The sequence below is a fragment of the Tupaia chinensis genome, unplaced genomic scaffold (assembly GCF_000334495.1).
Source record: "Tupaia chinensis unplaced genomic scaffold, TupChi_1.0 Scaffold000301_1, whole genome shotgun sequence".
Classification (NCBI taxonomy): domain Eukaryota; kingdom Metazoa; phylum Chordata; class Mammalia; order Scandentia; family Tupaiidae; genus Tupaia; species Tupaia belangeri.
This window is the reverse complement of record NW_006159791.1, coordinates 839,828-855,269: the sequence shown is the minus strand read 5'-3', so window position 1 is coordinate 855,269 and position 15,442 is coordinate 839,828. Positions and strand designations below refer to the sequence as shown.

At 49.5% G+C, this 15,442-nt stretch overlaps 1 protein-coding gene across 6 annotated transcripts in view; it reads right to left on the bottom strand.

Moving 5' to 3' along the window:
• TNIP1 (TNFAIP3 interacting protein 1) overlaps positions 1-15,442 on the bottom strand; it is a 56,412-nt gene that overhangs the window by 32,104 nt on the left and 8,866 nt on the right. For 4 of the 6 annotated variants that reach the window (XM_006150836.3, XM_006150835.3, XM_027772800.1 and 1 more), the window contains exons 2-3: positions 1,636-1,807; positions 377-511 (exon numbers count right to left, since the gene is read on the bottom strand). In XM_006150836.3, the coding sequence (XP_006150898.1) occupies positions 377-511; positions 1,636-1,771 (271 nt within the window). In that variant the 5' untranslated portion in view covers positions 1,772-1,807. The remainder of the gene's footprint in view (positions 1-376; positions 512-1,635; positions 1,808-15,442) is intronic. The other 2 variants (XM_027772801.1, XM_006150839.3) reach the window with 1 other exon arrangement.

The window sequence follows — 15,442 nt, the reverse complement described above, 5'->3', positions numbered from 1 at the left end:
CAACTCGCAGTGACAGGAAGCAGCTGCCTGCAGAACCAGGCCTGGCATAGAGTAGCTGCTCATGACTAAAATGACTGTTGAGTAAATAAGCTGATAAAGATCGAGGCCACACGTGGGTGCAGTGGACAGCTGTGATCCATTACTAATGCCTACCACGGCCTCCAGAGTGCTGAGTCACACGAAGGCCACTTGTTAACAAGATTGTTTTGGGGTCTCCTCCAGAGCTGACTTTCTGGGGCATGCTGTAGCCAAAATATGGGAAAGGTGGCCTAAGGGTAAGTGAAGGGGGTGTGGGATTGGAATGAGAAGGGTGTTCACTGCTAAATGTTTAAGCAGCTTGGGGTGCAGGAAAAGGCTGAGGTACCCACTCTTGTACCTGTGAGCTCAGCTAGGTGGTCGAAGGAACCTAAGCAAGGAGTAGGTGGAGGGGGCAGCTCGTTGTCCTTGACCAGCTCCTCTGCCTTCTGCCGGAGCCTGGATGCTTCCATCTGGGACTCTTCCAAAAGCTCCCCTAGAGAGACAATGGGAAGGGAAGGGGGAAAGCCTTCATTCAGCTCAGTGCACTGTTCTCCCCACCCCATCCCCAAGGCCTATACTGCCCAGACTTTGAGGCTCCAGGCCCTGGCCTTCATCAATCACCATTCTGTGGGCCATTCTGAGTCACTGCCAGAAATGGGCTAGAGAAAGGAAGAGGGCCCAGCAATCAGGGGAAACAGGAATGAAAAGAGACCTAGAAAAACTCCTGGCCCTTGGCATGCCTTCCTGTCCCACTCCCTCCAGAGAGCCGCTGGCCTGGCATCATGGTACCTAGGAGTGACACACGGCCTCAGTCCCCAGAATCAGGGGCTGTCTGTGGAGTGGAAACCCTGGACAATACCAACCAGCCCTCTAGGCCTCAGTTTTCCTTCTCCTGCAGGTGGAGAGGGGAAACTTCCCTTCTCCCTCCCCAGTCTGCTACTCCAAGCACAGATCTGTTAAGCAAGGAGAAAGCATTATAAAAACCAGGAGGTCATGCACTCCCTAACCCCAAAGGCTAGGACCTGAGATGGTGGCAGCAGACAAAGGTAGAGTTTTAGGAATTGGGAGGAAAGAGAGACCCCACAGGATGGAGAAATCAACAAAGCCCTCATGTGGAGAAGGTGCTGTCTGAGAGGGTGCTGATGGATGGGGACTATTCAGTTATGTGGCAGTGGGTGAGCAGTTCTAGGCAGTAGGGGAAGTTTGAACAAACACCGGAGAGAAACTGAAGGGTCTAAGACACCTCGCTTCAAGCTACCTCTGTTCCCTATTCCCACACTGGGGACCTGAGCCCTGGCTGCCCTGGGGGGTTCTGGCTCTCCCCATCTAATGCTTGTGCCTCGGGAAGAAGAGGCCATTCTGGTTCCATACCCAGCTCCTGCTCCTCATCCACGCCTCCCTCTTAGTCCCTTGAGGAACCCTGAGTCCTGTCCTCATAGTTGCAGAGTGCTGAGGAGTAAGGGCTGGGAGTACCGTCACCTGCTCCTGTGGGGTAGCAGCAGTGCTGGGCCAAGAGGGCAGCGGGGATAGAGGCACATGCCGGCTGCTGACAGAGGGCCTGGCGCTGCAGGCTGCAGGGAACGGGAGCTTGCAGGGCGTGTGCAGGGTTTGCTTTACCTAACATCTTTATCCCTTGCATTTTTTCCTTCAGCCGGGAATTCTCCTCCACTAGGCGCTCAAGAGCTGCGGACGCCTCTCCCGGAGACATGCCACCCCCAGGGTCGTAGATCCGGTATGGTCCTCTCCCTTCCATGTGGGCGGCTCAGCCCGTGCCGTGGTGCCCACCTGGCTGTAAGGACAACAGCAGTAGGTCAGGGGGCTGGCCACATCACTGGGGCATTCTTCCTGGGGAAGGTCTTGTCTGTCAGTACCCCAGAAGGTAGTCCCCATAACCCAGAATCGAGCATGACACTGCTGGCTAGTCCATTCACAGTACAGCAGAGCAGGACAGTCACCTCCTTTCATCTGGACACTCTGCCTCTACTGCTGCAACCTAACAGTGGCATCAGTTTCTTACAGCAGGCTCACTGCACTGCTGGCTCATCTGGAATGGCAGCCAACTGTAAGGGCGCAATGCGGGGTATGGGAGAGAACCCAAATGTGGGCTCAAGAAATCTGAATTCTCATCTAGCCTGGGAGGTCCAAAGAACAGAGGCCCTGTCTGTCTGGCCCACTACTGCATTTGTAGTGCTCAGCACAACATGCGCTATGAAGTGAACGCCAAAATCACTTACTGAACTAGTGGGGCTAGCCATCATGTCACTGTGGGATCGTGGGTAGTCCCTCCCCCTCGCTGAGAAGGGGAAATGAAAGTTTTAGACTAAACTAGTGATCTTTCAAGTGAAATGCTTGTACCCTAAGGAATAAGCAAGTCAATCCAATCCAAAGTTCCATTTATATATATGGTATCTTGAACAAAAAAAAAAAAGAAAAGAAAAGAAGAAAACCCCTTGCTAATATTTAATACATGGTCACCCTTCTCTTTCAGTCTCATGTATGGTCTGTCCCTTCCAGTTCTAATGAAGAGGTGAATTTTCCACAAAACCACTATCTATGTATGCAGCAAGTTTTTGGACTAATCTGTTCAATTTCATCTGCTTATTTCACTTGAAACCACTCTGCAAAGTGAATTCGGAATTCTAGTTTTGTGTCTTAGAAGAGGAAATCCTCTTTCTTCCGTAATTCTTTACTGAGCATCTACTCTGTGCCGGGTACTAGTCTGGGTACTCGGGAATGACCAGAAACAAAACTGAGAAAATCCTTTATGGGGCTTATATTCTAGTGGTAGAGTGGGAGGACAGACACAGTATTTCAGGTGATGGAAAAGTCTAGAGACAAAAATTAAGCAGAGAGAAGATGGGACACTCTGACTTAAATGGAGCTGGCAGGAAAAGCCTTGCAGAGAAGGAGCTATTTTAGCAGACCTTTAGGAGGGGAGGTAGTAGCCCTGAAGATAGCTGGGGAAATATTCCAGAAACAATAGTCAGAGCAAAGGCCCTGTGGCTCAAAAAACGTCCCAGCCTCAGCTCTACAACAGCTCACCAACATAAAGGAGATCTAAAGACCTCCACCAGGGACCTCAGGAAGGCTTAGGACCCCCTAAAACCTCCCTTCCAAGATCACCATTCCCCCAAAGCAAAAACTTATTTCAGTCAGGAAGTCTCAAAGGCTCTTTCAAAACTCGCACAGTGCTCACTACAAGGAGAGAGTGTTTTAAAAAGCACTAATATTGACCACCACCATTCATCCATGACCCTCTGCCAGGTCTGACATTAACCGCCTCAGTGCACTATCTGAAGCTGCACGGCGACCCTAAGAGCTGCGTGTGCCAACACCATCCTCATTTCCTAAGGGAGAAACTGAGGCTGGGCCAGGGTAAGTAGCAGTCATGGTCACACGGTCAAGAGGCAAAATCAGTGCTGCCTGTTTAAGGAGGCCGAGACTGTGACCTCTGCCACTCATGACCAGGACGCAGCTCCTTCAGCAAGACTCAGGCCTGAGGGGCAGACATGGCAGCCAGCACCAGGCTATCGAGTAACCTCTCGGCTATTTCCCGCCCTGCGGCACACAACTCACATGTTTTGTTTGTTTGTTTGTTTATTTTTGTTTTTTGTCAAGAGGGTCTCTGGGATGAAATAGGCCAGAAAGAAAAACAAAGTTCTGATGAGCAATACCCTCTCCTCCAAAGAGTAAGATGCAAAATGAACACATTTTGCAAGAGGCACCCACACCCTGCTGGGTCCCTTGATGCAAAGGACAGCTGACCACACACCTGGCACAAAAGTCATCAGTTGACTTAGGGGTGACTTGTTTTTAACTTGAAAGGTCAGTGGACGGGGCAGAGCAGTTGAGCACGGGTGAAGCTATGAATGAAGAGACATGGTGGGTAAGGCACTTAGCATGATGACTGGCCTATGGCGGTGCTTGGAACTGTGGCTGGATGTGGGGGTATCCCTCTCCACGCACCTCTGTCCTCATGTGCCTCCCACCCAGGCCGTGGGCAGTGCTGCATGCGTGTGCCCATCTGGCTGGGAACTTCCTTGGGCAGGAGCATGAGCTTGCATCTCTGTATTCCTGTCACTAAGAGCTAGATGGAGTTCACAAATGGGGAACTGGGAGGACCTGGGAGGAGCTGAGAGCCACTTTTAGTGACAAGTAGCGGCAGGTGTCCTGATTCCTGTCCACCACTCTGCACGTGTCCCACACAATCTACACTAAGGGATGATCTGGGTAGTTTTACTCCATGTCTGGCTTGCCCACTAGATCAGAAGTTCCATAAGATCAGGGACGGAATCCACCCTGTGTGTTAGGGTATCGTCAGAGTGGTCCAGAGGATAGCTACCCCCCCCTCCTGAGAGGCTGTGTTCAAAAATCCCAGAAAGAGCCCGACCAAGACCCACTGACAGGAACCGTGGACAACCACGCACGTCCAGAATCTGGGCTGGCCCAGTCAATGCTTCCTTGGAGATGCCCAGAGGTCAGGCTGAGCGACAGGGCAGATGCTGATATACCCCCCTCCACACCACCCCGTCTGTCTCTTGGAACTGGGGGGCTGACAGGAAGGGGGCTCCTGGGGAACAATAAGGGGCAGACAAGACTCCTCACTTCAGCCTCAGGGCAGAGCTAGGGGAACCGCTGCTGGGCCAGGGTGAAGGAAACTCGGAAGGAACAGCCTACTGTGAGAAACTCTCTGGGGATCAGAGGAGCCGCAAAGGAGGGTCTGGGCTTCTGGAGGAAGGAAAGATGAAGAGGGAGATGGGGAATTTCCAAGCCCCGCTGACCTCACGCCCAGATGGTCAGCAGCAGTTCCTGGATGACTGCTGGGCAGACAGGAACGCTCCTTCTGGTCTGGGAGGGTTCTGCTACGTCTCCTGGAGAGGGAACCATTCTCAGGATGACAGGGCTGGAAGGGACTCTCCAAGGATAACGAAGCAATTCCTTCCTTGCCAGGTGGGAGACTCATCCAGGAACTCTCAGTAAATGAGGGCCATATGGGAACACGATGACAACATGGTGACGGCATGCAGTCCCCTCAGTCACATACCAAAAGGAGAGGGGAAAAAGAAGGTCTGATCATCCACCTCCCCTGCACCATCTCTGCAGGCTGAGGGGCACTACAGTGCTCAGCCTTCTGAGTCTCAGCTGCCTCATCCATAACATCCATAACAAAATATTAACAAACCCAACCTGGCATAAGATCTTTTTTTGGGGGGGGAGGGAGAAGGTTTTGTTATAGGGTGTGTGTACGCGCCAGAGAGACAGAAAGCGAGAAATCACCCCCCAGGGGGGATGGCCGCATCGCAATCCCTTCTCCTCCATTCTCCTCCCGGGATCTTGGGCACGCACGCACACGCGCCTGACATGAGTTTAAGCCACCGGGTCTGGACTGGAACCACGGCTGACTACATGGGAGTCCAGCAACATAGCCATTACGCTAACTGCTGGTCCCAATGATCCATTCCTGTAGCCTTCTCTTTTTTTCCCCTAGAAAGAGATTTTTGCTATAGGACGCGTGCACTAGGTGCAGAGATAGACAGAAAGCAAGAAATCACCCCTCCCCCCCAGGGCAGATGATCACGCTGCAATCCCCTCTCCTCCATTCTCGCCTTGGGATTTTGGGCACACACACACACACACACACCCCTGGTGTCAACCATGGTCGACTACATTGGAATCCAGTGACGTAACCATTACACCATTTGTTGGTCCCTCCTGTAGCCTTCAGACCTTAAGAAAGCTACTCTCCCCAATCCAATCCCTCCTAAGGATCAGGTAGACTTCCCTGACCCAGCAGCCCTGGAAAAGCTTTCAGGCATGCTGTCACCTCCCCAAGAGCAGTGAAGGCCTTCGGCTGATGTCCGCAGCCTTTACCAGGTGTTCCCCTCCTCCCTGACCTGTGCCCAGAATCCTATTGTGCCTGAGGACTCTGTGTCCCTCAAACATGGCCCCCTGCCCTGCTTCTCCCCTCCCCACTGTCTCCACTTGGCCTCCACACCACCTGCCAAGCACTTGAGCCAGAACTTGTCCAGGGGACAGAGCAAGTGAACCAGTGCCATCAACTGGCAAAGGAGCATCTAACTAAAGCCAGGAGAGGGGGTGACACTGTTAAGCATTACATGTGCCAAGCACTGGGTTGCATTGTCATGTATGTGACCTCATTCTCTTCCAATCACATGGAAATGAAAATTATTGTCCCTGCTTTTCAGAGAGGAAAGTTAGACAGCACTTTCTCTATTTTTCAGATGAAAAAGTGAACTCAGAGAGGTTAAGACACTTCCCTAATGATATGCAGCTGTCTAATGGTAGAACCTTTCCACTGCCCTGCACTGCCCAGAGAGGCAAGAAGCTGAAGCTCATGGCAAGGAAAGCTGTCCTGTTGTCCAACACACGTCAAGTTCCCAGGTCTAGCCTTTGAAGACAACCAGAGCCCAGTCTATCTCCGATCACCTGCATCCCCAGTGCTTAGCTTCTCAGGCTGGAAGAAAGCTTGGAGAAATTTAGTCCTGTGCTTGTCCAGTCTGCATAGAGCCAGGGACCATCTTTAGTGGCCCGGACCCCACCAACCTCCTCCCCATGATGAATCCTGGGGCAGGCTGTGGTTAGGCTGCTTCCACTGGCTCTCCTTCTGTCCTCTGGGGTCCCTTGGAATAAAGAACAACCCTTCTCCATTTTAGCCCTGAAAAGATGTGAAACCTAGTGTTCTCTTGATCGGCCCTTGTTATCAGCACTGTCCCCCAGAGGGACTGGCTTCCTCATCCGCCTCCCCTCAATCCTCTACCCCTTCCTTGTCTATACCTATTTCTGGAGCTGGACACAACACTCCAGGTGTGGTCTGCCTGGCCAAACACAGAAAGACTTCATAACCAGCCAGCTCTAGGGTGTGAATCTGGAAGGCTGAGAGACTTAAAGTTGAACCCACCACAGGGAGTGTGGATGCTTGCTACAGCAGAGTGACCAATCAGAACAGTACCAATTTCAAGAATGGACCAATGGGACTGCTGCTGGAGTTGACCAATCAGAACTGCACAAGTTTCAATCTAAGTTAAAGACTATGTCAGGCAGCAGTTCTTTATAAAAGCCCATCCCCAACACAATCCAGGACACTTTTTGAGTAATGCTAGCTGTATCTTGAAAGACTTCACCCATAAATAAACGTACCAAGACAAACCTCTGGGTCAGAGTTTGGTTTTGCCAAAGTTTGCCAATGAGTGATTTTCAGGTCTATACTCACTTTGGTTCAGTAACCTTTCACCTCTACCTTTTAGGTAATACATTACGATGTAGCCTTGATGAACACTTGCTTTTCTTATAGCTGGATCACCCACAGTAAAAATCTCCTTTCTCAGTGATCTATCAGCAACCTGTATGTATGCCTGATTGGCTGAAAACAAAGTTCTTTGGTATAAAAGTACGCTTAAGGAGTTTTTCATTACCAAACGGCCAGAAGTAACTGATTGATTCAGTAACCCTTTACCTAGGAAGCTAGAAATCATTGCCTTAGTACACGCAGGGGGTCAAAAATGTACACTGCCACTGCAACTGTAATAGCAAAAATATCCTGAATGTCCATCAAGAGGGGACTGGTTAACTCTGGTGCATTCACTCAATGGAATACTATATAGCCATCAAAAAAGAATCAGGGTAGACTGCTTTGCAGTGACACAGGAAAATATCCACATAATAAAAGTATAAATTTATATGCATAATGGGATACTATTTTAATAAAAGAAAAAATATCATCTAACTCTGGGCATGTGTATATGTTTAAAATCTTACTTATGCATAGAAGAAGGATGCAAGGATATATGCCAAGTTGCTACAAACAGACAATTCTAGAAAGGGTACTGAGACAGGAGGCTGGAATCTAAAGAACTTTTATTTTAACTTCAATACTTTAGCTTTTTATAAGGGAAATCTAGTCTTGTCCATATGCAACTAAAATTTAATTTTTAAATATGGTGGAAGGTGCCATCCCCATAGTCTAGTAGATAAGGGAGCCAAATCTCACATGGGTAACCACAGTTAAGAATCCTGGCCCTGCGGGACCAGCAGTTGGTATAATGGCTATGTTGCTGGACTCCCATGTAGTCAACTGTGGTTCGAGTCCTGGACCTGGTGGCTTAAACTTAGGCTGGGTGTGTGTGCATGCATGCCCAAGATACCGAGAGGAGAAAGGAGGAAAAGGGATTACAGCATGGCCATCTCCCTGGGGGGTGATTTCTCACTTTCTGTCTCTGTCTTTCTGGCGTGGGCATACGCCCTATAGTAAAAAAAAGAAAAAAAAAAATCCTGGCCCTGGTGGCTTGAAAAATACTAGGTACATATGTGTGTTTAAGTGTCCCAAATCCCAACAGGATAGAGAAATGGAAGAGAAGGGATTTCAGGGCAACTATGTTCCACTGTGGGTGCTTCCTTTCCCCTCCCCCTGCAAGTCCACACACCCTCTGGCAACTAAAAAATAAAAAAATTAGGTGGAGACCTGTATTTTGGGGTAGAAAAAGGAGAGAAGGAGGAGAGAGCAGACAACTTTCACTTTTTATTTTATATTGTTTGAGTCATTACAGAGTTTCTTTTTCCCCTCCAATGAGAGCATATTATTTTGTAATTTTTAAAAGGGGAGATTTTTAAATAATTTAAAAAAAAGTGACTTGACAAGGTCAGAGCAACAAGGAAGACCTACTGTTCTGGCACCAAATGAGACTGAAGGGCTATGGGCAAGGAGTGGGAACTTCCTCATATGTAACTGCTTCATGTACAGAGACAAGGCTACAGGGGCTTGACAAACAGTTGGAAAAGTCCAGGAACACATTTTCTAGTGAACAAGTTTGGTGTTTGAAGAGCTGACAGTTGTAGAGGAGAATTTCAACCTGGAACTCACCAGAAAGGACTGGGTTCTGGAAGGTCAGGGCTGGCTTTGAGGGGACCAAGACGGGAACAGAAACTCCGGGCTGTGGATAACCAATTTCGACTGCAATCAAGGACGGAGCGAGAGCTTCCCCACCAGGGCTTGCGGGTCCTCACACCTGGCACTAACACCTGGTTTGCTGGTGAGGAAGCAAGTCTAGAGAGGTGTAGACCTTGAGTCAAGACCACACAGTCCCGGGACAAAGTGGAACCCAATCTGACCATCACATCATTGTTGCCAACCCCATACTCTGTTGCCAACAGCCTGGAGAAGGGCTGAAGAAGGCAACCCTCCTGAGGTAGCCCACTGTCCTTCACCCTCTGCGGCCTCCCCTCCGCCTCCGAGACCACAGGCAGGGCACACAGCATGCCTCTAAGCCTTTTCGGCAGCTGGGACCACAGCCCAGAAGAGTGGCCTCAACTATTAGCTATGGGGACAGAGAGCACTAGCCCCAACCTTGAGACAAAAATGGATGGGGAACTAGCCTCTGTCTCTCAGTCCCCAATATGTCTGAAGCTGGTTATCCAACCCTGGAATTTTGCTCTCCAAGAGGGAAGATGTGAACTTTTGAGAACTGCCCTTATATCAAGCATGTGGAAAGAGGGTTTAACAGAATCCAATCCTGATTCTGCTTCCTTGCTGAGTGATCCCAGGCAGGCCTCACTTTTCTTGTTTCCCTGTGGAAATGTCATGAGGCCCACAGAGCTCTCTGTGAACCCACACAGGGCGAAAATGGCTGGCAAGCGCTAGCAGGGGCATGGCTGAGACTATTCTGAGAGGAGCCCCCCCCCTTTTTCTTCCTTTCTTTTTCTTTTTTTAACAGCAAATGCCTGGAAACTACACAAAGCGCAAAATGAATAAATACATTGGGGCCAACTCCTATCAGGGAATACTATTCAGCAATGAAAAGATGAAGGAGCTGGAGATAGAAACATAGATGGATCTTAACGTATTTAATATCAAGCAGGGCAAGCGCCTTGCCAAACAACACTGCATTACAATAACATTTAAAACCCTACAAAACAACTACATCCTGTGCAGGAACACCTACGTTAATAATTAAACTATAAAGAAATGCGAAACAATAATTAATGCTAAGTTCAGAATACTTCTTCTGGGTAAAGGGGATAAATTTCAAGTGTATGGAAGATGTGTTTCTCTTTTTTAAAAATTTTTGCTAGAGGGTGAATGCACTCACCAGAGGGAGCCTTAATGGACCATGCTCATGCCATAATCCTTCTCCCATCTCTCCACCCTGCAGGGATTGAGGCTCACATCACACACACTCGGCATGTTTTTCAAGCTACCAGGGCCAGGATTCAGACTGCAGTCGGTCATGTGGAATCAGCTCCCCTAAGCACCAGCCCACAGGGCTGGCCGCAAAATGTGTTACTTCTTAAACCATATGAATTGGGATTCGGGTGTTTGTGTGCAATCCCTTTACATCTGGGAGACTCAATATTTCCTAAAAGTCAGAGGTGCTGATTCCCAGGGTGCTGCCTGGTTAGGATCAGCCAGGGAGAGCATTTGCAGAGGCAGAAGTGGGGGGGTGAAGGGGCCAGGACTTCTTAGACCTCTGCTGAAGGCCAGCAGCGTGGAGCAAGCACTCTGCAGAGTGAGTGGAGACCAAACCAAAGGCCCCTGAGTCACGGGGCACCCCCTCTCCTGACCTAAAATACCAGTTCTGGCCTCTGAGCACAACGGCTTGGTGACATGACTTCCACAGCACCCACACACACAAACACACACACCTGGCTGTGCCAACCCAGTGTGACTACCAAATAGGTGTTGGAGGTCACAGGGCTCCTGCCTCTCAAGGAACAGCCTCAGGGCAAGGTCCTGGGGAGAGCAGAGAGCCCTGCTCAGGACCGCCTCAGACAAAGAGCCAGCTGCTCCTCACCAGTCATCCTTTCCAACTGGTAGTGACTGTCCTGGGCAAGTCATGGGAAAAACACCAAGAACTTCCTGCAGTGGCCACAGTGGCTGCCAGGGTTGGGAGCTGTGCTCCCCAACACAAGGGGAGTTGTTCCCAGCTTCCCCATGCCTTCCTCGGGCAGTTCTCTGGAGGGTCCTCAGATACCCTCTCTATACAGATGACAGGTACAGGAGCAGCAGGTCCCATGGGCAGACAAAGGCCTGACCCAGCAGCAGATCAGAGGCTGCTGGCACCAGAGAGGGTGGTCCAATTTCGAGCCATTACAGAGTTAAGTGCTGGGAAACCAAAGCCGACCAAGGGGAGAGGCTTGCCCAGGGCTGCACGGGGAGGCAGACCCTCCAAAGAAAGATAGTAACAACATTGGGAGGGGCTCCCTATGAGGTAGAGAGCTCCCTGACCCCAGGGGTAGGAGTCAGAGAGGTGCTGGGTGCTGTTGATGGAATCAGGCCAATTATCCTGAGCCCCTCCTGCACCTGAGTTTCCAGTACTGCAAACAGAGACGGATGTTGTTAGTCTTCTCAGCAAGAAATAAGAGGACATCCAGACATAGCCAAATTTATTGGAGTCTATTGATGAAGCCGGCGGCATAGGGAGAGAGGGGGGACTTATGTCTCTCAAAACCCAGCAGCCCCGAGTGAAAGGAGACAGGAACTTACACAGGCCCAAAATGCACAATCATGTCTGAGATGACCTGAGGATTCACAAAGACAAGAGCAGTGGGCTTGAAAGGGTAGGGGGGTAGGGGTTTACAAAGTTAAAGAAAAGGGCATCGCAGAGACAGAACAAGTGGATAAGGGGTTAATCATCCCTAAGGGTATGTTCCATCTCTACCCAAACACAATGGAATAGCAATAGTCTCTATGGCTCCGGGCAAGGTCCTGCCACTGGACCTTATCTTAAGGCAAGGGGGAGGGGGGGTTTAAGGACAACAGGAATGTGGATTTTTTCTTAAGGACAATAGGAATTTTTTTTTTTTTTTAAGGACAGTAGGAGTATTAATCACTCTATTTACTCTTAGGCAAAGAAAGAGAATGCAAGTTTCTAGTTATAGGAATTTAACAGTTTATAATAGAGGCACTCCTCCAAGATGGAGTCGCACCTGCTTCATTCCCCACTTCTCTTGGAGGTCCAAGATGGAGTGGTATCTGCTTCAATGTCAGACAAAGCAAGATGAGACGACCCATCTGGACTGGACGTGGCAGGGCCCTTGGGGTGGCAGAGGATTGAAGGCAGTTATGCAGAAGCACAGAAAATCTGACCATCCTGGGACCAGCAGATAGTGTAATGGCTATGTCGCTGGACTCCCATGTAGTTGACTGCAGTTCGCGTCCAGGACCCGGTGGCTTAAACTCATGCCGGGTGTGTGTGCGTGTGTGCCCAAGATCCTGAGAGGAGAGGGGAGGAGAAGGGACTGCGGCGTCGCCATCCCTCCTGGGGGGGGATCTCTCGCTTTCTGTCTCTCTGTCTCTGTCTGTCTGGCGAGTGCACACGCCTTATAGCAAAACCCTCTCAAACAAAAAAAAAAAAAGAAAAGAAAAGAAAACACGACCATCCTTACCATCTCCTACTACATCCTTCCTATAGCCTCATAGTTAGCAGCATTCCCAGGAACAGCAGAGAGCACTGGTCCTGTGCCAGCCGTCTGCCTAGTGCTGGACATTTGCTGTCCCATTGATTCCCACCACCCAGAATGGCTCCAATGTCATCCAGAGCTTGTAGATGGGAGGCAGAGGCAGCACCCACCTGGGTCTGCCACACCCCACTACACATCTCCTGTTCCAGGGGTTCTCAGAGAATAGCTTCGATCAGCAGCACCCTTGCTGCCCACTGGATCCGATGCTCTGGGGTGAAGCCCAGCAATCGTGTTTAACAAGCCTCCTGCTTTCCCAGGCCATTCGGATACATGCCCATGTGTGTGAATCAACGACGCTGAGCACTTTCCAATGTTGCTAACAGGGAAAAACCAACACTGCCACGCCTGGTGGCGAGACCTTTTAGGGTCTTTCCCAACACGGCCAGTCAGCTCCCCCAACCCAGTGGAGCCTCACCCCACGTCTTCTTCTTAGTCTACTAAGTTCCAGAAGAGGCCCAAGCCCCACTCTGCAAGTCATAATCTTTCTGGGGTCTGGCCTCAGGCACTTCCCTCCAGGCCATCTAGTGCTCCCAAATGACTCTGCACTCTGGCTTCCCTTAAAGCCAGTCAGACTCACCTGGCTCATGATGGGTGCTCACAGACTACTCCCTAGGGACTGCAGGTGTCCAGTGGGCAGAGCCATTCCTCGGGCATCTCCCGTGCAGGAACACTGCAGACAGCCATCAGCAAGCATCTGCTAACTACCAGAAGGGGGCAAAACTCGTTGGAAGAGGAGATTCTGGCTCTCATCCTGCCTTCCTAGCTCCAGGCCTCAGTTTCCTCATCTGTGAAATGCACCAGCATTCTAGTTTCTCCTGTTTCACTCATGCACTGAACAAACCAGTAGAACCACACCCCAGACACTGTAAAGACTAAAGGGGGGGACCAGCAGTTAGCGTAATGGCTATGTCACTGAACTCCCATGTAGTCGACCATGGTTCGAGTCACAGACCCAGTGGCTTAAACTCACGCCAGGCGTGTGTGCGTGCATGCCCAAGATCCTGAGAGGAGAATAGAGGAGAAGGGCCTGCGGTGTGGTCATCCCCCCTGGGGTGATTTCTTGCTGTCTCTGTCTGTCTCTGTCTTTCTGGCGAGTGCACACATCCTATAGCAAAAACCTCTCCCCCCACCCCCCAAAAAAAGACTAAAGGGGTCCCTGATCTAGCCCTGATATTCTAGAAGAGAAATACAATAAACAAGTAAATATTAAAAATAACTACCTGTCAGACACTAAGCTCTTCTCATTCATAAATAAATAATAAAGATTATTTCAGAGTATGATAAATGTATTTAAAAATAAAATAGTAATATGACAGAAAGTGAAAACAGGAGCTGCTTTGCATAGAGAGGTCAGGGAAGGCCCCTGTGAGGAGATGACATTTGAGCTGAGACTTGACAGATAAGGAAAAACCAGCCATGGGAAGAGCTGAGGAAAGGTGTTCTGAGCAGAGGTAACACATAGGGTGAGAACAAGCCTGGCCCGTGGAAGGGAAGAACGCAGGCAAAATCAGGTGAGTGCACGGCTAAAATAGTAGCCAGCGGGTTGGAGAAGGAGGCAGACAAACCTCCTCCTACAATCTCCTACACTCAAATTGGGTTGGCCTGATCCCAGGACATCTGGGCCCCAAGTCACAAGCAACATTGGGGTTTAGGGTATGAGTCAGACCCCAAGACTTCCTGGGGCCCCCAAAGGGCCTGGTAGGGCATCCAGGGGTAGGCACCAACGCTCAGCACAAGGGCTATGCCAATCCCACAGGACACCCACGGGTAGGGGACAACATGGTCACAAACATATGTACCACACAGGACAAGGACATGCCCCACTGCAGCTTCCAGGAGAACATAATCAAGTGCTTCCATGAAGTGCTGGTCCCCAATCACATTATTTCCCAGGACACTAGGACAGCAGCCTTGGTCAGTACAAAGGGAACAAGGCCCAGCCCTGGTCAAGTCAAAACCTCATTGGTCCTGTTTCCTCGCATAAAAATTGAGACTACAATAGGTTGTTGGAGAGATTAAGAGAGTTACTGGATGTAAGACAGTGTTCCTGGTACATGGAAGGTATTCATAAATATAAGCTATCAGTATTATCATTATCATTGTTTTTACTGCCTTGGTTTTCTCTGCTGTAAAACAGGGACATTAGTACAACATCAAAGGGTTTCTACAAGTTTGTGCTAGCAAATATTCCACCCTTCTAATACTATATCCATGGTCAGGGATTAAAAAGAAATTCTGAAAGTGTCTTTTTATGACCTTTCATCAGATGCCGAATTCCCCTCTACCTCACCCCACTGTTTGGAAAATGAGTAAGTGCTGATTAAATCCCATTTTGACAATACTGTGAAATAAAAATGATGCATTAGGAATCCACACATTTCCCTGCACTGTCATTCTGCAAGGGGGTGAGGATGGATGCTGCTGATTCTTCTGCATTATTTGCAAAAGTCCCTCCCCTATCAAAACACAACCGGTTACCCAGTGCACAAAATTCCCACCTACTTCTGTACACACAACGAAGATATACTGCAATCACTCCATACACACTATTACACATGCGGGCACACAGATAACCTACAGTGCACAATTCATCCTTACGTAGGAACGCCACCCCGAAAATCATTCCTAGAAACCCATTACGTTGACCCGTCTCCAACAGGATGCAAAATACGTTCAACACAGTCTAGCAGGAGTTTAAATGCCTGGGTTTAAATATCGACTCTGCAACTCAACAGCTGTGTGACATCAGCCTCCACGTGCCCCAGTTTCCTGAACTGTACGATGGGGAAAATAATACTCATGTTTAGAATGGATGTGACAATTAAATGGGCTCGTATACGTAAATCGTCTAGATCAACGCTTGGAAATTACTAAATTTCTTCTTATTATTCTCCTCAGCCTACCATGGGCACACCGCGCCCCAAACTTTAAACTAACGGAGCCCCAAGAC